Source organism: Eulemur rufifrons, chromosome 3 (genome assembly GCF_041146395.1).
Source record: "Eulemur rufifrons isolate Redbay chromosome 3, OSU_ERuf_1, whole genome shotgun sequence".
In the NCBI taxonomy this organism is placed as follows: domain Eukaryota; kingdom Metazoa; phylum Chordata; class Mammalia; order Primates; family Lemuridae; genus Eulemur; species Eulemur rufifrons.
This window is the reverse complement of record NC_090985.1, coordinates 10,779,625-10,801,367: the sequence shown is the minus strand read 5'-3', so window position 1 is coordinate 10,801,367 and position 21,743 is coordinate 10,779,625. Positions and strand designations below refer to the sequence as shown.

Below are 21,743 nucleotides of genomic sequence, written 5' to 3'. Positions count from 1 at the left end.
CCACACACTGTACCAGAGACACATAAAATTTCTTATTTCTTACTTGGTTTTAGCAATAGGACACCCGGGCTCAAAAAGGTTAAGCTATTTGCCCAGGGTCACCGAACACATAAGCCAGCAGAGCAGGGACTTGCTGGTGGTCTATGTGCGGCCAAACCTTGCAGAAGGCTGTCCCCTGTACCCCGCCCCTCACCTCCTGCTCAAAAGTATCTAAGACACAGTCGAGGAGGCGCCAGAGCATTAAAAGGAAGCAAAGGTCACTCAACAAATAGTTGTGAGACACTTGGTTAGCTAATTGGGAAAACGTTCCAGTTAGGCTCTCCACTCGCACCACACCAATAAAGATAAAGTGTGACCCAGCCGTTAACAGCCACGCTTAGGAACGGTTTTATATGAAAAGTCATTCAATCCTGCATTGTCCAGTTATTTAGTGTCCATTACTGACCGTCACTGGGTCTCACGCTGCAGACCCATTGTTAACCTCGGCTGTCATTTTTCCCTTTTTATTGTCGCAGAAATATACTACCAGCAAACCTTAACCAAGAGGTTGGCAGCCCCGGAAACTTCTCATTTCATTCATGTCACATGGTATAGATAAATCCACGCTCTTTAAAGAGAAGCAGCACGCCAGTCTGGCATGCCACGCTTTGCTCTTGAACCTGCCTCGAGGGGACTTGAAAGACCTCTGCCTCCAACTTGGCTTTCTTCCCTCTCTTTTGTCCCCGTCTTGACTGGCCGGCATTCAGAGGCAGCAGCCTGTGAACGTCAGCTGCCGCCTTTTCATGAGAATATTCCTGGAGGGCACTCAGGTTGGGAAGGACTTTGAAGTGTCACTTTTCTTCTGGGTGTTTGATATGTCCCCTTCCCCACTCTGCCTGGTCCCAGGGAAATGGCCACTCCCTCTGCTCCAGCGGCTGTGACGGTCACCACTCAGGAAGCCTCAGTGTCAGGTGGAAGGAGCATGGATGGGACCACCGGGGAGGGGACTGGAGTTCTCATTCCCGATGGGTTTTAGTTTTGCAGCCCTAGTCCTCACCAGGTCTTGATGTCCTTCTCTGTAAATCAGGGTCCTGTTGTAGGATTAAAACGACAAGCACTGGACAGCCGTGAATGCAGGTTGCAGTACTGCTGAAGGTGGTGGCTACGGCCTTTCAGAACAGAACATCCAGTTGCCGCGTGTGGAGTCTGACAAGTCCCCTTGGAACAGCTGTCCTCGGGGAAATTGCTTTTCAACAGTGCAGGCCATTAGGGAGAAATAAGCAGTGGAGGAAGGAAAACGGAGTGAGCTAGCAGGGTGCTGTTGCTGTGTTCACGGACGGTGTCTGTCCGGAGGGGAGGTCTGCGGGAGGTCGGACTTGTGCATTTTCTTTTCTTCAGCACAAGAGGCACATCTGAAAGTCAGGTGGCGTCCCCAAGGCCCACGGGGTGTGCAGGACTGAACTCCGATGGAACCCTTGGGTGGAGACCCTCACAGCGTGGCGGGTGCCCTGCCTGAGCGTGTGCGACCACAGGTTCTCTCTGCTCTGCCAGTGCACTGAGCACCACCCTGGAGGATCCCTCAGGGCACAGACTCCCTCCTCCTCCTCCTTGTGGCAACTCTTCCTCCAGGATTCTCTCCTCCCCTGGATGTTGAGGTTGCTGAGAGTGCACCCTTAGCACGGGCCACTTAGCACCTGACTTCTGCCCATCTATATGCTGGTGACGTCCTGATCTGCCTCTGGCGCCTCACTCCTGGCTCCAGGTCACAGCACATCCTGGGTGTCTGCACACGCTCCTCCCTCCCTGCTCTGTCCCAGTGTCCTCGCAGGGGGTGGCAGCCGCACCAAGTGCATCCAGGATCAGGGCGGTGTCTACGTTCCCCACTGCCCCCTACCATGTGCCCCCTTCAAGGGTCTCCAGCCCTTGGATTTGAGCTCACTCACCTGAGCAAGGCAGGTGCGGGCACCCGCATCCCTGCACCCGGGATCACTGCCGTGGCCTCCGCCTTATCTCCCTATGTGCAGAGACCGCTTCTCTGCCTGCCCCTCCCAGGTGGGACCCAGCTTTCTGAAATGCAGAGAGCAACGTGTCTCCTGCCTTGAGATTTCGAATGCTCCGGGAAAGAATTAAGTTCAGATTCCTTAGCGCAGCGCAGAAGACCCTTTCTGAGCTGCCCCTCTGATGACAACTTCCACTTTTCCACACATCCGCCTTCTAACTCTACAGAGCAAGGGACAGTTTCTGGAATGTGTGAGTAGTCAGTTCACAAAGTTGTAACTTTGAATATAGTGGTCTCTCTCAGGAATCCCTTATTCTGTTTTTCATTTGCTGAATTTAGTTTATAAACTGCCAGCCCCAGGTCATATTGGGCCTTAAAATGTATCTGGGGGCTTGCCTAATGTTAAACCTTCTTAAAATCAGAGGCCGATAGTTAAAACTCAAGAGACTAGTCATCATAAAATACTCTAATTTCCTGCTCTTTTTGAACAGTCAGAAGATCGGGCACTATGGAGCCACAGTAATTGCTGGAGTTGAGAAGCAGCAGTGTCTTCTGGTTGTGTGTATGTGGGGGGCTATATGCTACATTTTTCCACAGTCCACACCTCTCCCTACTGTCTTACACTGAGCTGCTCCAGGTGGCCTGCCTGGATCCTTAAGGCATTTGGGTTTCAGACTCCTAGACTCGTCCTCCTACCCAGTTGCAAAATTCAGCTCATGTTACCTTCTTCACAACTTCCCCAACTCAAAGCCTCTTATGCCTGAGGACATAAGGATATGGCAGGGGGTGCTAGTTTCTTGCTTCTTCTCAGTGACCACTGACAGATGCTTATTGATAAAATCAAGCAGAGGCAGAGGGAGGAACACCCAGGGCACAGTCCTTTTCCCCCCAAGTAACGTTCAGAAAATAAAAGTGGTGGGAAAGAAGAGCTCCGAGCTTCCTAAGACACTGGATGAGGCTGCTTTCTTGACGGAAAGCTTGCTGATGGACCACCTGATAGACCAGCACGAGGAAGCCAGCCTGGGCTCTGGAAGGCTACTCAGCCTCAGGTGTCTTCAGGTGTCAGCGTGGCCTCCACCCCCCACCCACCTGTGTTCTGTAGGCGCCCAAGTCTCTGGGGAGCAGAGGGGGATGGGGGAGGGCTTCTTCATGAGCCGCTTCCTGACTGCCTTGGGGAAAGCCCCGAGACGGTGGTCAGAGTGGAAGCAACGAACTCCAGTCATGTTGATTTAGGGCTTGGAAAATGACGGCATCCAACCAATGTCACTGTAGCTGGTGGCAGGTTGGGGAGGGGCGGGGCACAGGGAGGATGGTGGCCCCCAGGGCTGTGCCAGGTTGATGCTGCAATCAGGTGTCTGAATGGGGACTTGGGAAGAACCTTGCTTGGATGGACGGTGTTAAGAAGAGTAGTGACCACCACAGTGAATCCTGCCTGGGCCCTGGCCACGTGGCAGTCCTTGCTGTGGACTTCTTCCTCTCCTCCCCGACCCAACCCTGGGAGCCAGGCATTTTTATTCCTCCCGTTTCACTAAGAGATGTTATGCATCATATCCAAAGATTGACAGGGAGGAGATAGCTAGCGGCAGGATTCGAACCCGGCTCTGTCTGCAGATTGTCTCCAAATTGAGAAGGAGATGCAAAAGTGAGGGCGGGGCCAGGGCGGTCAGAACCTGAGCTGAGTCAAAACTGGGACTGGGTGTAACCAGGAGCAAACTGACAGAGACACCAGAGGGCAGGGCAGGGCGGCCCTGCACCTGGGCCAAGTCTGACTCCAGAGCCCCACCCAGCCTGAGCAAAGAGGGGGAGGTAAGAAGAGAAGGCAGGGAGAGGGTAGTGTGTGCGGAGACCTGGGGTGGTGCCCTCTGACCTTATCCTACGCTCTCCTTCTTGGTGGGTCTGGCCCTATGCTTTGTGTCCCCCAGATCCTGACAGGAGGTTCAGACTGTGCACAGGGCTGGGAGGCTGGTTCCTGTTCTGAACACCCCCAGGGGAGAGGTACAAACATGGAATTAGCAGGTCCCCCGCCCCTTTGCTTTTCCCACTGCCCTGAGTATCGGCACAGACTCCCAGGGCAGGCTGGGCCTATTGGCCCCCAGGGTCCTGGCTGGTGTCCTGGGGACAGTGGCTCAAGTTGTCTCTGAGGGCTTCACCTCCAGGGCTGCCTCAGAGCCTCACCCTCTCCCCACAGCTCCTGCCGTCAATTTCTTACAGATTTCAGAAAAGAAGGCTGGGGCTGAGGGGGGCAGTCTGCTGCTCTCTGGGGTTTAGAATAATCCAAAGGCAAAGGGAATTCTTTCCTGCTGACCTTTCCGTGTAACCGCAGTGGACTGAGAGTGGACAGGAGATTTAGCCCTGTTTTCCCGAACTGATCTTATGCTCTTGTAAATCACCTGGCACGGGAAGGGCTTTGTCTGGGCACACGTGGAAGGGGGCAATGCTTTGGGCAAGTGTGGGGTGAGGGCGCACAGAAATCACCCACCACCTGGCAAGGAGCAGGGGAGAAATGGGATCCAGCCTCTGTTCTCTTGACAAAAACGTCTCTTTGATACAATACTGTAAAAAACAAACAAACAAAAAAACAAAACAAAACACGGGCTTTGGTGTGATCCCTGCTCCATCTTAACTAGTAGAGCATTCAAAACATAGAGCATTCAATTCCTCACTCCTTAAAACAGGTAAACTGTGAAGAGCGAAAGAAATAGCGAATACATATAAAGAGCTTGGCAGATGCTGTTTTTACTTTATTTTTGTTGTTCTTCTGATTAAAACTTTTCTGAGAAGAGAATAGGTTATGGTCCAGTTCCCCTGCCTTTCTTTCTTTTTGTTCCAATGCACATGTATTTAATTGAGCACCTACTATGCGTCAGGCACTGAGCTGGGCTCTGAGGTCACAGTGTAGATGGAGACAGATTGTCTCCAGTTTGGAGGAGCTTCAGATCCAAATTTGGGGACATGAAACACACACACAAACATCCCAGCAAAGGAACAGAGTTAGAAACGCCTCCCTGTGCACTGGGTGGCACTGAGGAGAAATCACACGAGAAGCAGTGACAGAAAACAGCAGACTGTGTGACTACTCAGGAGAGGACACGGCATTGTCAGTCCCCTACAGGATGAAGGGCAGCCAGCCTTGCAAAGGGCTGTGGGAGGAATGTCAGGGAGGAGGTTCTGCACGGGCCATGGCCCTGCAGGCGAGAAAGAGCCCGATGGGTTAGTGGATCCCAATCTTCCCACCTTCAAAATCCACGATGGTTCTGGGCCCTCCTCACCCCAGCAGATGGCCCCACCTTTGTCCTCCTCTTCCCCTCCCCACCCTGTTGCTTGGTCCCATTTTCTCCTCTCCCCCTTTCCTTGTCCCTCTCGTTTCTTCACCTTACTGTTGCAAATGCACGCTTTCATTTGTACCATATTCTCCTCCTGCCTGTCTCCACCCGATCTGCTGCTGCTTCCTTTTCAAACCTGCAGCAGGGCCCGTCTCTTCTCACTGCCCTGGTACCAGGGACCTCTCTGTGGGATCTTACTTCACCCCACCATCAAAGAGATCTCTCGGGCATCTCCAGGGACCAGCTGAGGACCTGGCCCCGTGTGGACCCTCCTGCCAGGAGCTCTCGCCCCTCTGGCCCCTGCTGTGGTCTCCTGGTTCCCTCTTAATCTCTCTGACCGCCCTACTCCAAGGCCTTTGTTGCCATGGTGTCTGTTTCCAACTTCTAAATCAGGGCAAAAACCAAGACTTAATTCTAGGGTCTTTGCTACTTCAGGGATTTTATTTGCACCAACAGCTTCAAGTACATCTCCCCCTGGATGGCTTCAGATCTCCGTCTCCTGACTTCGCTCCTAAATGTTATTCTCTTGTGGGTGGGTCCCTGGTCGCCCACCATCTAGGTGACTGTGCACAAGTCGTTTCCCATCTCGGGGCCTCAGCTGTTGTACCTATAAATTAAAAGTGGGTGGGCATGCTGGCCTCTTAACGTCTCTACTTGCTCCAATAATTGGTGAGTCAGTGATTTTTCAATGTCTGCATTTCCACACGTAGATGGACTCATCCTCTTAAAATCATGTTTAAAACCAAACTTGCCACAGTATCCCAGAACACAGCCTCCCCTCTGGATTCCTGCACCCGCAGTGGGCTCGGCTGCCCTCCCAGGCAGCACTGACCCCCCAGAGGGCCGGAGTGCCGTCATTTCTTCCCTGTAACCACCACGCCCTAACTCTCTCTCCATTTCCATTGAAAACACCCCAGCCTAAAACTCAACGCCACCCCCGCGGTATGGTCTGGGTGGTCTTCCCAGCTCCTGCCCCCTCTGAACAGTTTACACATTTTCTGCACAGACCTCCCTCAAAGCACTTCAAGGGTCCCAACTGCCCACAGCAGCTCTTTGTAAGCTTTGAGAATCCTTTGAAATGTATGGATCCTCTGCCCAGAAAAACGCCTATAATTTCAAGAGGTTCTTAGATCTCCTGAACCTTATCACAGACTCCAAAGAGATCTCTGCACCTCAAGTGAAACCAAAGAACCCCCCAAAGAATCAAGTCTGAGTCCCACAGCCCTAATAGCCTGGCCCCGAGCCCTCTGTCCTGCTGTACTTCCCCGCACCTCCAGGGGCTGCCAAGCCTCTGCTCCAGCCAAGTCGTGAACGCAAGAGGTCCTGGCCATACTCCCCATCTGAATCACCAACCTCATTCTTTTTCCAGCTCGGTCCTTCAAGTCCCAGCCTGATCTTGCTTTCTTCAAAAGTGTCTCTGCAGTCCCCGGCCCTTTGTGGGGACTCCCTCTTTGGAGGTCCTAGAGTACGAATCGTCAGTACCACAAGGACAACGTTGTCATCTGTTTGTGTTTCATGTCAGGGCTCACCACGGACGACCAGGACGGCAACTAGGCTGATACACTACACACAGAGGTGTGTGTTGGTGATGATGGATTTCCCTGACAGCAGCATGAAGAAGGCTTCCTAAATCACCACATTTAAGTAGGCTTGAAAATAGCTTTTCTACATCCCGTTGCATACACTCATGTGCTTTTTAAAAATACGGTACATAGAGCATTGCTTATGCAGAACACTGATCCTGCCGTGACATGACGATTCTCCAGGTGAGGCTGAGAGGTGGGCAGGGTGATGCTAGGGACCCCGTCCTGCAAGTGCACCAAGCAGTGTCATCAAGATGAGAAAGTGTCAGGGGGCAGTGCCTGGCATGGAGTAGCTGCTCAGTGTGTTAGTTTGTCTTCCTCTGCCCTTTAGCAGCCTTTTATTTTTACTATTGAGCAGGTGGTAGGTGGCAATAGACCAGCACCTATTTATTGCCCTGCTCTAAAATTTCAGGGCAAGGAATTTAGAGGCGTAGCGAAGGGATTAGCTATTTCCAGCGAGGCTAAACTCCACTCAACAGGGAAACTCCCTGAGGCAGCTACGCAGTCCTGTTTGTCTAGAGCTAGAGAAGACCTGTGGCTTCATCGAACCCACATTTTATGAATGGGAAAATTGAGGCCCAGAAAGGTTAGGACGTGCCCTAGCTGGTGGCAAATACACGACCAAAGCCCAGAGCCCCAAACTCTCACCACCAGACACGTTCCTCATCAGCACACAAGAACTCTCCCCTACCAGACCACAAACTCTGTGCTGTGCTCATCTGTGCATGTCACCAGCATCCTGTGTAGGGTGAATCGGATGCATTTTGTTCACACGTAGCTTTGTGATGACTGCACACAGCTCACGGTACCTGACACAGAAACCAGGGGCGGGGAGCGGTCCTGACCCTTTTCTCCAGGGGCACTGCGAGTGCCTTGCCAGGCTGCTGTGTCTGCACCTAATCGGGAGCAGACTGGCTTTCCCAGCAGACTGGCTCATGTCACATAGTCTGTGCTGGTGACACTGCGACACTGCATAGTTATTGAGCATTTACCAGGTGACATGCGCTGCGTATACAGAGAAGAACAGGACAGAAATGAGCCCTTCCCTTATGAAGAATCATCTAGTGGATAAATGAAAAAAAAAATAAAAGAACAAAAGTAAATATACCACCACCTAGTCCAGACAGAACAACACTCTCCAGTGGCTAATCTCTGCCTATTTCCAAGACAGAAAATAAAAACGCTACACAATGGGACTCTGATGAAGACAAAAAATCCAAAGTCAACACATATTACTTTATTTTATCTCAATTGATCTCAACTCCCAAATGTTTGAGCTTCAAAAGGTAAGATTAGGTACCGTTAGGCCAGCCCGACCATCATTGATTTGAAAACCCTGCTCCATGCCGCAGGATTGAGGAGGTTGCAGACTCTTATTAATCTCCTTGTTATCAGCTTGATCTCAGCCTGCCAGGAACCAGCTCGCCTGATTCCCAATTCTGGCCACATCCCTCCAGTCCTCTGGTTTCTGTGTACGAGGCCGCGCAGCCTGTTAGGAAGTGTGAATTAGCCTGCTAGGAGTGTTTACTGAAACCATGGGCCGGTCTTCCTTCGTGGAATTTGGAGCCAAAAGCAAAGTGGGCTTCATCTATACATAAGATGCAGCGCAACGGATTTCAAATCAGACAACTAGCTAATACAGCCCCGCCACATCTTCTCTCCTTTGGCCATGGAGAGAAATACGTAAACGATCCCAGAAAATCAGGGAACTCAAGGAACTAACTCCCCTCCCTCCCTGCTTTCCCCCATTCTCCAAATGAGCACCTCGGGTCTGCCAGGCAGCGTGCGAGGAGCTGGAAGGACGGCAGGGCATGAATTTGAAACGGTCCTGGCCCTCACGGAGCTATAATCTTGCAGGCAGGGGAGACAGCACACAACAAATACGAAGTGCGTGGAGAGGGGCCAAAGAGAAGCAGAGCGCCCCAGAGGTCTGTAAGTTGTGGCTCTAACCTAGCGGTGCTGCAGCGGTCGGTGGGGGGGGGGGGGTCCTCTTGGGCGAAAGCATCCTACCCCCTTGGAGGGACCACCTTCTCTCTGAGGAGTGTTGGTGCACATGGTTTAAATCATTCGTCAGATGGTTTCATTCAAGGATTCTTTTGTTGTATGTTGGACCATTTCCCAAATACAGTGATAAATTGTTTCTGTAACTAGGTACCTCTTTGGAGGATCAACTCGCTCTGCATAAAGTTCGGCAAGGAATCTTCGCTCCGCTATCACGGGGCAGAAGTAGGCCTGGCATATCATTGCATAAACTCCAATCATGTTCAGGGTCCGCCTTCATGTGTTTTGCTAACTAGACTTTATTGACTTAATACTTGACTCACTTAAATGAAAACTTAAATGAATTTATCACAAAAGGAATCTTTATATCACTACCATAAATAGAATACCAATATCCCTTGCCCTAAATAGAAAGTGATGGCAAAAATAAATACAATTAAATCCTTGGCTTGCAGCCTGCCCACAAGCCTGATTTATCTGGAGGAGCAGATTGGTTTTACAAGGCTCCCCTAGACTTACCTCCACCACCCCTAGAGGCCTCCCCGCTCCACTGCTCTGCTTTTTATAACAGAGTGGAGTCTGGAATTAGCCTGCAGGCTGGGCAGGCCACCAAATCCGCTCAGGAACCCCCAGAACTCTAGGGAGCTGTTCCTGCATGTGCCAGCCGTGAAGTGGGGCTGTTTGCCGTGTGAATGATCACATCCCAGCCAAGCTCATTAGAGGGCTTAATGACACAGCCGATGAGTGCTTCGCTGTCCAGCTTCTCTAGAAATTTCCTTCGAGTGCTCCAGCGCTGGGTCAACGCTGTTTCTGGACACACCGCAGCCTCCTTAGGTTCATTTAATAAATCAATTCAACCCGTCGTTAAGATTTCTCCTTGCAGCACCTCCTGCCTCGGGCCTCATTTGGGAGGGCAGAGGGAGAGGAGCAGGCTAAGCCACATGGCCAAACCCCTGGCACGCCAGCACACGGCCAGCTATAGACCATGATGAAGTTCAAGTGCTTTTTTTTTTTTTTTTTTTTTTACTAAGCGGTTACTCCACCTGAGTCTCAGTTTACTTGTCCACAAAATGGGTTTTGCGGGTGTTTTATAATAAATGTGTGAAATAATGTATCAAAAGCTCCTGTGTACACACAGGCATGCAACAAGTGGCTGTAGTAGGAATCATTGTTCATTTTGTGGACATCCACTTAAAGGTCGCTCTGGGCCAACTCCGTGACAGGCAATGGAGACACACCGACAAGTTTCCCCTGGTAAGATGGGCCAGGGTCACAGCCTAGAGCGGGGGCTCTGCAGAAGGCAGGGAAAGCAATCGTTGCCACTAGCAGTGTGTGTATACATTACCTGGGGTCTTGGGACAGTGTAGATTCAGATTCAGCAGGTCTGGGTTTGGGGTAAGGCCCGAGATGCTACATTTCTACCAAACCTCCATCCGTCACCCACGTTGCTGGTCCGAGGGCCACACTTTAAGTGATAAGACTCTAGCCCAGTGGCTCTCAAAGCGTGGTCCCCAAAAGGGCCAACAGCGTCCACAGAACCGTTTAGAGATCCAAATTCTTGGGCCCCACCCCAGACCTGCTGAATCAGAAACTCCAGGGTGGGGCCCAGCACTGCGTTTTTAACAAGCCCTCCAGCAGGTTCTGATGCTCTCTCAAGTTTGAGAATCAGTTTGGCATTTCGTGCCTCCCGGAATCCCCCTGGCTTGCTCATTCCTGCTGTCTTTTGGGAATCTCGTGGCTTGAGCCGAAAAGGGAAGAGACAGCTGCATCCCACCTCTTTCCAGTCTAGTAGGACCCAAATCTCGGGAGCTGAATTTTGGGACTGTTCTCAGGTGCACCCTTGAGCCAAAAACACTGCGTAGAGACCACCCCTGTGCAGGTGGTAAAGAAAGAAAGGGGCCGCCGGGAAGCTGCATCGGAGAGGGAGGGGTCTGGGCTGTCCTGGCCCCACCTGAGTGTCCCCATCATTCTATGCCCTCCATGCAGCTTATGCTTTTAGGAAACCTTATGGGCACCCCCACTGAATTTGCACAGGCCGCCAGGCCAACAAGTATTCAGAGTGGCCAGAGGAAAAAACACGTACCTGTACTTTCCACAATCCTAAGTCCCCGGTATCTGGGCCACTTCCAGCAAGTGTATCCAAACATTCACAACAAAGTCATGGTGTGTGTTTTTCTAATTCTGCATTTATATCCTTCCTCTTTTTTTCTCCCTCCATCCCCCCTCCCACCATGCTTTTTGGCACTATATTATTTTTAAAATTAAATATTACTCACACTGATGTTGCTTTGTTTAAAACCACATCTGTGCTCTTAAAATAAATCAATGTGTCCTGAGCACCTGCCAGGCACTCTTCTGGCTGCTTTCGTGTGTGTGTGTGTTTAAACTAGTAAAATGCACATGACCTAAAATTTACCATCTTAACAGTAAGTACCAATTCCAGTGGCGTTAGGTACATTCATATTGTGCAGCTATTACCACCATTGGTCTCCAGAACTCTTCATCTTGCAAAATTGAAACTTTATATCCATTAAACAATTCCCCATTCCCCCTCCCCCAGCCCTGGCAACCACCATTCTACTTTCTGTCTCTATAAATTTGACTATTGTAGGTAACTTATGTAAGTCGAGTCACACACTTACGTAAGTATTATAAACTTACATATATATTTGTCCTTTGTGGCTGGCTTACTTCACTTAGCACAGTATCCTCAGTTGTACCATGTTGCACCATGTGGCAGAATTTCCTTCCTTTTTAAGGCAGAATAATATTCTGTGTGTGTATATATATGTACACACACACACACACACACACACCCCCCTCACATTTTCTTTGTCCATTCATCTGTCAGTAGATACTTCTGTTGCTTCTACCTCGGCTATCATGAATAATGCTGCCAGGAACACGGGTGTACAAATATCTCTTTGAGGCCCTGCTTTCAATTCTTTTGGATGGTGCAGTATCCCCAGAAGTGGAATTGCTTGATCTTATGGTAATTCTACATTACATTTTTTAAGAAACCATCATACTGTTTTCCTTAGTGATGGCACCATTTTACATTCTCATCATTTGTGTTTTATTTAATCCTCAGAACACTGAGTTGGATATTATTAATCCCATTATACAGAATAGGAAACTGAGGCTCAGAGAGGTAAGCTCACTTGCCTGAGGTCACACAGGTAATAACTGTTCTACCAGAGACTAGAGCCTCAATCTGCTACTAGTAGCTTCCAGCTGTTCCGGGGGTGTGGCCCACTGTCCTGAATCATGAGCCAGCTTGGAGGAGAACTTGTCAGTCCTTATAAATAGCAGAAAAGTGAGACTCCGGGTTGGGAGAGATGAAGACCTAAGCGAGTCATTCTGACACCCTGCTGAGGGGTAGAGCCATGGTGGGCGGCTCTGGCAGGCTGGGGAGGGGTCACGGAGCTGTGGCTGGCTCCACCACCAAGGCTGGGCCATCACTGCTCTTTCTTTGGGAGGCCATCTGTCAGCATGCTGCTGCCCTTGTGTTCAGCTGGCCAAGGGGCTCCCTGCCCAGGCCAGGACAGAACACCACCGGGAGTTTCTCCCTCATCTTCCTCTCTGCTTCTGCTGGGAACTAAACACTCTGATGAGCGTACAATTTGGGCATCATCCAGAGTCCACTTAAAGTCAAGTCCCAAATTTTGGGAACCTCAAGAGGTGCAGACGGAGGGCCTACACTGCTTACAGGAAAACAGCAAAGGAAAGTCACCTGCCCTATCAATTTACCAACTCATTTTCTCCAGACATCTTATGTGTCCTGCCTTCATTATTTAAGCGATGCTGGCATTTACCAAGAAAGAAGATGTGAGTTAACTCTGGGTATCACTCCTCCGAGTGCAGCCAATATTCTCGTTCTTGAAATTAGAGCTGGAGAAACCTAATAACAAGCTCCCACACCTGGCTGGGCAGAGCCCAGGTGTGTCTGCTCCTTCCTTTGGCATCTGCTGAAGTGCTGTGCCCAACGGTGATGGCCGCCATTCTGTTTGGGAGGCGATCTCACATCCGTGAGTCTCCCATAGTCTTAAATGCTTCCAGTGCCCCTTTGCAAGCTCAGTGTGGTACAGAAAATGGGATAGAGTGCAGGAGGTCTAGGGCAGGAGGAATTGGGAGCAGGCAGCCAGGTAACTTCCGTACAAAAGAGTGGCTGAGAGCAGGTGGGCCATGGTTGGAATCCCAGCTTTTTGTTTTCCAGCTGTGTCACCTTAGTGACACCCATTTCCTCATCTGCAAATGGGTGAACAGGGTGGCTGGGAGGATAGAGGGAGATGTGAGTTCTCGGCAGAACAGTGTTACCTGTAGGAAATGGGGCTCCCACGGCTTCCTCTCTCCCTCCCTTCCTTGCCAGGCTGCACCCAGCGTGGGGAGGCTGGCAGCACCAACCCTTCTGTCTTTCCCCAGAAGCAAATTCCTCCAGGCCTTCATCATTTGTGTTGTTTTTCTTCTCTCAGTCTCTCTCTCTCTCTCTCTCTCTGGTAATGAGAAGGTCAAACCAATGCTGCACTCCAGAGCCACTCTGATGGGACCCGGGAGGGGCAGGGAGGTGGCTGGAGGCGAGGGCAAGCGGGGGCAGAGGCAGAGCGGTGTGCCCGGTCTCCATCCCTCATTAAGGGGTTTCAGAGCTGGCAACCCTAAATTGCATTGATCTTTTTGGCTGTCACATCCCATTATGGCCTGGGCTCCATCATGCCGTCCCTTAAGGTTTCTTCAGCAATGCTGAATCCCAGGTTTCTCTCTCCCACTAGCCTTGGGGTTTTCAAGGTTCACCCCTTGGAAATATAAGCATGACTATTTTCCCCACCGGACATCATTTTTGGATAATTATCCTTATTCCCTGGAGCCTGGGTTCAAATCCCAGCTCTGTACCTTACTAGCTGTGTGACTTTGACTGGGTTATTTAACTGCTCTGTGCCTCATCTGTGAAATGGAGATAATAATAACATAGACCTCATTGGATTGTTAGGAGAGTTACAGGTGTGAATACAGCTAAAGTGCTTAGAATGTCATTTGGCACATAGCAGGCACATGCAAAAAGTGACTTGTTATTCTCTGCTGGCATCAGACTCTATGGGGAAAAATATGTGAGGAGTGGGGCTTCGTTTCCCAAAGCAAGCCGCCCAGTGTGCCTGGAGGACCCAGAGCCCAGACTATCAGACTGCAAGGACCAGAAACATGTCCAGGAAATTGGCACTGGGGTGTTAGGATGGGGTTACCACCCTTCTCGGCCAAGGAGGAACATTATAGCTACCATCACCTTCTTTTATAAAAGAAGGGACATCTTACTACCCCAAAGAAACACAGAACATCTCAGAATATAGAAGAGTTCTCCTCCGGCAATGACAGCTGGCAACTTGAAACTATTAGTAATCACGGCTACATTGTGCTTTTTCTTTTCTTTCTCCTTTTGGGTCACCACCCATCTGTAAATCTGCATTTGAGCACCACTGACCCAGGGGTTCTTTCAACCTCCCACCATGGACTAAGAGGCTGGAGGGGGGAGAGGAGGAGGAATAAGAGGGGGATTTGTTGCGTTGAAACTGAAAAAGGACAAGGAAACAGAGCTGAGTCTCTCTGTTCCTCCAATAGTAACACAAAAGTGCTGGGAAACCCTTTGGCAGAGCCAGAGCTTCATGCTCACAGAGCAGTTTGAGAACGCAAACGCCCACCCACACAAGGATTCCCCAGGGGAGCAAATCAGCATCCCAAGTGCTGGAAAGTGCCGGGCGGAGCCACGGCTGCCAACATAGAATCCAGACACATGTCATGTCGGGGCCACTGCTCTCTCCCCAGTTGGAACCATTCCCTCCGAGCCCACCACAAAGTCAGTGACAGCCAAAGCTGAGAAAACAGGGGGACCAACAGGTCCCGTCAGGACACCAGCGGCTTCCTAGCAGGGTGACGAATTGTAGGCGACTGGGGAGAATATAAAACCAGCCCAGCTGCCACCGAGGAGAGTGACTAATCTCGACACTTAGGGACAAGCCTCAGCACTGGAGAGATGGCAGTCAGGCAGCCACAGGGGATGGAGCCTTGCCCCGGGGTGCCTCCTGGGGAGATGAGCCTGTCCCTGTCCCCTGGCACCTGACTCACCCGGGTGGGGCGTTCAGGTTCCTCTCTCTCCCCATCTGTGTCTCGAACTTATTTTTTGCTTGTGACAGCTGAGAGCGATGAGGCTGCTGAGCTCATCCAGGGTCCACGCAGCTGCCCCAAGTCTGGACTCATCGTCACCATCCCCTGGTTTGACTAGTGTTTTAAAATAAAACACCACTTTAAAGTGCTTAATAAGCAAAATCTTTGAGATGACACACACCAACCTGACCTCACATTTCTTAGTCTCTCAATGTCTCAAAAACTCGGCTTCCAGCGTCCTTCCTGGGGACTGGCCCTTGGAAGGGAACGGCTGGCCCCAAGTTCCCGGTCTTCTCTCAGTGCCGGTATGGCGGCCCTGCAGGTGACCAAGGCAGACAGAGCTGGCTCGTCCATCCTCTCCCGGCAGGAGGAGGGAGGCAGCCACTGTGGCACTGTGGGCAGCAGGGGGCTAGCAGGGGCTCGCTGGAGAATCAAGAGCCGGGCAGAGGCTTGGAGTCTGGGCTCTAGATCTTTGCTTTCTATCCAAACAGGCAGTGGGCAAACACACCACTGATCCTCCTCCTTTACAAACCAGAAAGGAGCTTTCATTTCCATTGGCCCCCAACACTCTGAGACAATAAAGTCATAGCCAGACTGTGCCCTTCACTGGGCTGTGCCTTCCGTGCTGGATGCATAGGAAGAAGTGGATCTTGGATCAAGCGGAGGATGTGTAATTATTATTAGAATCGTGTGAACCTCTTGGCGCAGAGGGGCTGAGTGCTTATTTTTGCCATATCCTAGACCCAAGTTTGTTGATTCAAAAAATATCTTACGGCTTCCTTCACTAAACCATATACTCCTCACCTGGGGCTGGAGAAAAAGGATAGACGAGGCATAATTGTGGGATCCATCTCCATAGAATGCCGGCATGATGTGCACTAAGGGTGCACATAGGAGGGCATGGGGGCTGGGAAGGCTTTGCAAAGGAGGTGGTATGAGGCCTTGGCCTTGAAGGAGGAGACACAGCAGCCTCCTGGGAGGAATGACCTGGGGGAGGAGTCGGGGAGGGAGGAGAAGGCAGGAAGGATAGTGTGTGGAAGGAGCGTGTTTCAGAAAGGAGGACTGGCATGTGCAAAGGCACAGAGGTATAAAATCATGGTATGCTCTTTGGAACTGTGAGGAACATGGAGTGGCTGGAGCCCAGGAAGGCCAGGGAGAGAGGCAAGGGCTAGATTACGCATTGCTTTGTATGTCATTCTGAAAGCAATAGGAGCCTTTCTAGAATCCACTCTCTCTAAGAAGTATTTATAATTTGCAATTTATAACATTCCCAATTTGTGAAACCTAAAACAATTTTAAAACCTAGCAACCCTGCTTTACAAGGGGAAAGAGGCCCTGAGTGGTGAATTGGTTTCTAAGATGGATATCTATTTACAATTTAAATTTGATGCTAGGAACAGTTGGCAACAAGGACTTGCAGGCAAGTGAGTTAAAACCAGCTCCTATTTTATCCTCCAATCATGTCTACACTTGAGTGAAGTACACCAGGACTGGGGAGAAGAATGGACTTAAAAAAAAAAAAACTGCATCTTGCATCGCCTTGAGCAATCACGTACGCTCTTACAGCGTGCCTGGACTGCACCTGCTCAAGGTCATTTTCCCTCCCATCCACCTGCACTTGTCCACTGAACAGCGCACTCACCTCACTCTCGGCTGGTGGCAGCCGTTGCCACCTGCTCAGGGATCTAGTCACGGCTGACACCCAGAGCTAGTCCCACCTCATCTAGTACTTTCCCAGACAGGGCTTGATGTTTGGCTGTGGGGAACTAGGAACCCCAGCCACGATGTACTGGGCAGCATCAGTTCTCATTATTCAGATGTTCATTCTTACAGGATGGTGCCAGAGAAGGACCATTTGTTAAATTTCTTTACGATCACCCCTGCTCCAGATGCCCAGATGCCCAACAGTACAGCGTGCAGAATCCGGGAAGGCCCATTCCATCGACATCAGAGTCAGGCTGGCAATGGACCAGGAGCTTTCTCTCCTACAGAAGCTTTAGTCCAGGGCTCTGCCTGTTAATGCCATCCTGTCTTCTAGCATTGGCACTGAACTCTGTTGGACTAGAGTGACATTCTGAAGAGATGAGCCCTGAGTTCCCCTCCAGTCCTCCCTGTCCATCTTCTCTCTTGCTAAATTACTGAAGGGGAAACTCAGAAGGCCAGACCGGGCTCCTTGTTTAAAAAAACTCAGGGCCTTTGGAAGAACTGCAGGGGATGCGTTAGGAAGACTAGTCCTGAGAACCATTCCCCAACATTAGTGCAGGGGGAAAAATAATTCAGAGGATGGGGCAGTCTAGCATGTTGGTCAAGACCACGTAGTTTGGCCTCCCATGGAGCCAGGGTCAAGCACTTGCCTTACCACTAGCAAGTTATACAACCTCACCGAGCCTCAGTTTCCTCATCAGTAAACTGGGATGGCAACAGTACCTCCCTTAGAGGGGTTTGAGGGAACCTAGAGGATTGAGTGAATGAGTGCTTCAAAGCAGTTAGCACACCGTGTGACACACAGCACTCAACACATAGGAGCTCTTAGTGCCACCAGTACGTGACCTCCAGGTTGCCATGAGGATGCAACATGTTAATGTTTAGAAAGCACTTGGAATGCTCTTGGCCCACAGCAAGTGCTCAATAAATGCTAACCGTCATCATCATCTTCATCACTGTCATGATTGCTATTACCATCATTTCTAGTCACTCATCTCCTCTTTAACCAGAGTTCTCTAACTCCCTTACAGGCAGAGAAGCTCATTTGGGGACTACAGCATTGGGTTATCAAAGAGGAGACCTGTGCAAGCCTGCCCCACCCTTAACCAGTCAGGCTGTGACCTTGGACAAGTGATGTTACATTTCAGAGACAAATTTACCCTAATTGATTAAAGAAAAAGAGGGGAGGTTTCTATAGGGGGAGCTCTATGCTGCTTTCCTGTCCTAAGGCTCTGTGAGTCTCAACCTCGCCCAAGGACGCCACGTGTGCCCATCACTGTGGCAGACTTGGAAGGATATTCATCCAACAGATGTTTATTAAATATGTCTTCCGTGTGCCGGGTTCTGGGGACACCAGCGATGGGCAACACAGCCATGTCTCACACTCCTCTCGTGGAGGTTACGCTCAGGATTAAAGCTCCAGGGACAACCAGAAGAAGGCTAGCTTACAACTTGGCCGGAGGGCTCTAAAACGTGGGAGGCTGAAGAGTTGGTCAGAACCTGTTCTACCGAAGCCCCACCCAATTTCTGGCTTAGAATTCGAATTCACTCCTTGGCCACCAGGGAGGACTCTCTGGGTGCTTTGCAGGAACTTATCTTTCTACGTTTTCTTTTCTCATTCAGCCCCATCTGAATGGGAGCAAGAGAGTCAGAAACGGAACTTTGAAAGTAATTACTTAGCACAGGGGACATGTCTTTCGGAAAAAGCCCCTAGAAGAAAGCCCCGCTCCTCACCACACGGTATGTAATTCCTCAAGCAGGCCAGGGTCTCCGAGACTACCACATTAAAAAGCCTCATGTTATAAGAAAGGGAATCGGAAAAGTGAACCTCAGTTTTATTCCTCCAGACAACACAAATGTAATTCACCTTCTTCTTTTACTTTTCCTTTCTTAATCCTTGGAAATTTTAGCCCCCAAAGAGGTTCCTTCCTTCCTAACAGACCACAAGGTCCCACTGTTCACTGCCTGTCGCAGAACCGTTGTTTTCTCCCAGGGACCAACACTTAGGTAGTAGGTAGTTTGTAATCCTCCCTAGCACAGGTCAAGAGCAAGCGCTCTTGAAGCACTTGCTTCGGGGGAAGGGGTGGTGCAGGGCTGGGGCAGCAGCAGCGTGGTCTTGAGTATGATTCGAGGTCTCCAGAAGGCATATTGTGAGGAACACAGAGCCCTCTCCACACCCTCACTGGCCACTGTGCCAGGGCACTGATGGGCACAGAGCCCAGATGCTCAGAGTTGGAGTGGTTCCAAGGACTAAATAAGTGACTGTGTGTCCAACCCTTACTTGCAAGCAGACAGAAGTTGCTGTTAGGATTCCCCACCTCTAGGATTCCACGTCTTTCCTTCCCTAGCCGTGGCAAATCCCAGATGTGCCTCCATTCCTCCGGGTTAAATATATGTGGGGCCGGCTATGGGTGGGACTGGAGTGCTGGTCCCAATCATACGTCATGGAGAGTGTTCATCCACGGCAGCTACATCAGACTGGGAGAGGGGGGTGACTCAGGCCTGGGTCGGGACTGCTCAAGCCAGAGGACGAGAAGCAACAGAGGGAGGAAAGATGCCATAGGAGATGTCACATTTGACCTGTTTGACAATTTTTTCCTAGAATCAGCCTGGGCAGGGGCAGAATAAAAAAAAGTAGGGACCCCCAAGTGAAACAGGTCCCAGAGGACACACCCACAGGAGAAGAGCATTGTGTGTGTGTGTGTGTGTGTCTGTATTTGTAAATGCTCTCCTTCTTAGCTCAGGCCTTGAGCTTATTCCTCAATTCCCTGTTGGAACAAACAACTGAGGTGGGAGTGCATGCTTCACAATGCGTTTGGCAGGAAAGTGCAACATTATTTGCAAAGTGATCTCCGGACAGCATTTTAAAAATTAAAAGTCTCCCGCATGTAGAAGGTAGTTGGTAAAAGTTCAGTGAATGGACGAGCTAAGGATGCCTGCCTGAGCACAGCACTTATGTTTTTACAGGAGAACAATGGGCAGCTGCTGGTCCTTCCCTCGCACACCGCACACCGTCAAAGGTGGCAGGACATCTGGGCCAGGCAGGGCCCACACGTGAGAGAAGAAAGCAGGGAGCCCAGGGGAAGGCCCCCTCACTGCATGTTCCGTCACCCCAAGACGTGACTTGTCTGATTTCCAGCCACATTTTTGAGGCGAACAGCTACGGAAAGTAGCATGTTTATCTCCGCGTGGGAGCTGGTGGCACATCGTGTATTCACAGAACAGCATTTGTGAAAGTTTTCGGAACTCTTGGGGAATCAGAGAATGGGAGGAGAAAGAGACAGAGAGAGCGTGGAGTTCACAGAAGGAATTCTGGGGAGACGCGCAGAGGCGAGAGGAAAGGAGAGAACAGGAAGTGTCACTTGCCCCAGGTTTTGGTCCTTAGGGTCTTGGCATCCTGGGCCCTAGACTGGCACCTCCCTTTGGAGGGACCTGACAGCGTGGCGGGCACTCACCTCTCACTGATGATAAATGAAATAACAAATGGGACAAAGGAGGGACGCACGCGGTGCGGGACTCGTGAAGAGCGCCTGGCTGGGCACAAATCCCGTAGAGGTAAGGGACTTTCTGCCCTCTCTGAGACCTCACCTCCCTACCCAGGGCCAGGAAGCTCTCCTCCGGCCTCCTCAGAACACGGCTGTCTTCCTACCTGTCCTTCGCTCTTTAGAGGTTCTGGAGAGGGGCCAGGCCCAGCGTGCAGGAGGCTGCGGGGCGGGGCACAAGTCTCAGCCTCCGGGACACTCCACCGTGCGTCCCGCCCCGCAAGTGCGCGCTCCAGGAAGTCTTGAGCCGGGAGGAGCGGGGGCTGGCGGCACCGCCCCACCTCCGGAGTGATCCGGAGAGAAGCGAGGGCAAGATCGCGCGCCTGGGGGCCCAGAACCCACCGGGCGACGGTACAGACTTCCCCGAAAGGTGTCGGTCTCCGCGCTGCGAGCGCACAGGAACCCCGGGTCGCCCGGATCGCTGCAGGTTGGCTGAGCGTCTAAAGCCAGGCTAGGGCGGGGGTCTCAGCCCAGCCCCGCGCGCCCTGTTCTAGCGGTGCCACCCCTACGCCTGGCTTCTGGGCCGGCGGGAGGCGCGTGTGCCTGTGTGTACCGGGGACATTCTCCTTCCCCGGAGCCTGTGCCGAGCCCCCGCCCTCCGCTCCGGCCTGGGGAACCCCTCCCCCAGCTCAGAAATCCCCGCGCGCCCCCTGCCCACTTTGCCAAGGCGAGAAAGCGGCCGAGCTGGAGACAAAGAAACTCCTGCCTCCCTCCACTCTCGGCCCCTCCGCCCGCCCGAGACACTCCCCGGCGCCCTCCCTCGACCCCAGCGACACTGCGCTTGGACACGCCAGGAAAGGGGGGAAGGGTGGGTGAGTCCGCTTCCCGACGCGGGCCAGCTGGGGGCTGCCCATGAACCCCACCCGGGGACACCCCACAGCAGCCGCGCCCCCACCCTCCGCTCCCCAAACCGTCCCGGGCTCCCAGCACCACTACCCCTGCCAAAACCTTCCCCACCTCTCCAGCCAAGCGACAGGGGGGCGCGGCGCACACAAAGCGGGTGGAGGGGAGAGTACGGGGGGAGGGAGAGATCCCGCCAGGGCTCGTGGCACGGGCCCGGGCGCAGCTATTTACCCGATTTCTTCTTCGATCTCCGAGATGTCTGCGAAGATGAGGAAGACCACGAGCAGCGTGAGCGCGGCCAGCATCCAGCTCCGGAACTGCAGCTGCATGGTGGGTTCGCGCCCGCCGGGACCCACACGGGCCGGCGCGAGGAGCAGGGGCTGGAGGGCGCAGCGGCGGGCGCCGGAGCCTCCGCGCGCCGCGCGCTGCGGGTCAGACACGCTGCGCTCGGGGCGAGTCCGGGCCGGCGGCGGCAGCAGCGGCAGCAACAGACAGGGGTTGCTCAGGCGCTGCGAGCCCGCTCGCTCCCTCCCCGCTCCCGCCCGCCCCTCCCCTCTCCTCCCTTCCCCCGCCCCGCGCCGGGCTCCGCGCGCAGTTTGACAGCTTTGCTCCGCGCCTC

The 21,743-nt window shown here is 52.0% G+C and overlaps 1 protein-coding gene and 1 non-coding gene across 3 annotated transcripts in view; both read right to left on the bottom strand.

Annotated features, from left to right (window-relative positions):
- The window catches only part of ST8SIA2 (ST8 alpha-N-acetyl-neuraminide alpha-2,8-sialyltransferase 2), a 63,594-nt gene extending 42,141 nt beyond the window's left edge, over positions 1–21,453 (bottom strand). For both annotated transcript variants that reach the window (XM_069465765.1, XM_069465766.1), the window contains exon 1: positions 21,356–21,453. In XM_069465765.1, the coding sequence (XP_069321866.1) occupies positions 21,356–21,453 (98 nt within the window). The remainder of the gene's footprint in view (positions 1–21,355) is intronic.
- LOC138382311 (small nucleolar RNA U109) lies at positions 505–643 on the bottom strand. Its single transcript, XR_011233396.1, has one exon. It is a non-coding gene; the product is annotated as a small nucleolar RNA U109 (small nucleolar RNA).
- Positions 21,454–21,743: the final 290 nt, after the last annotated feature.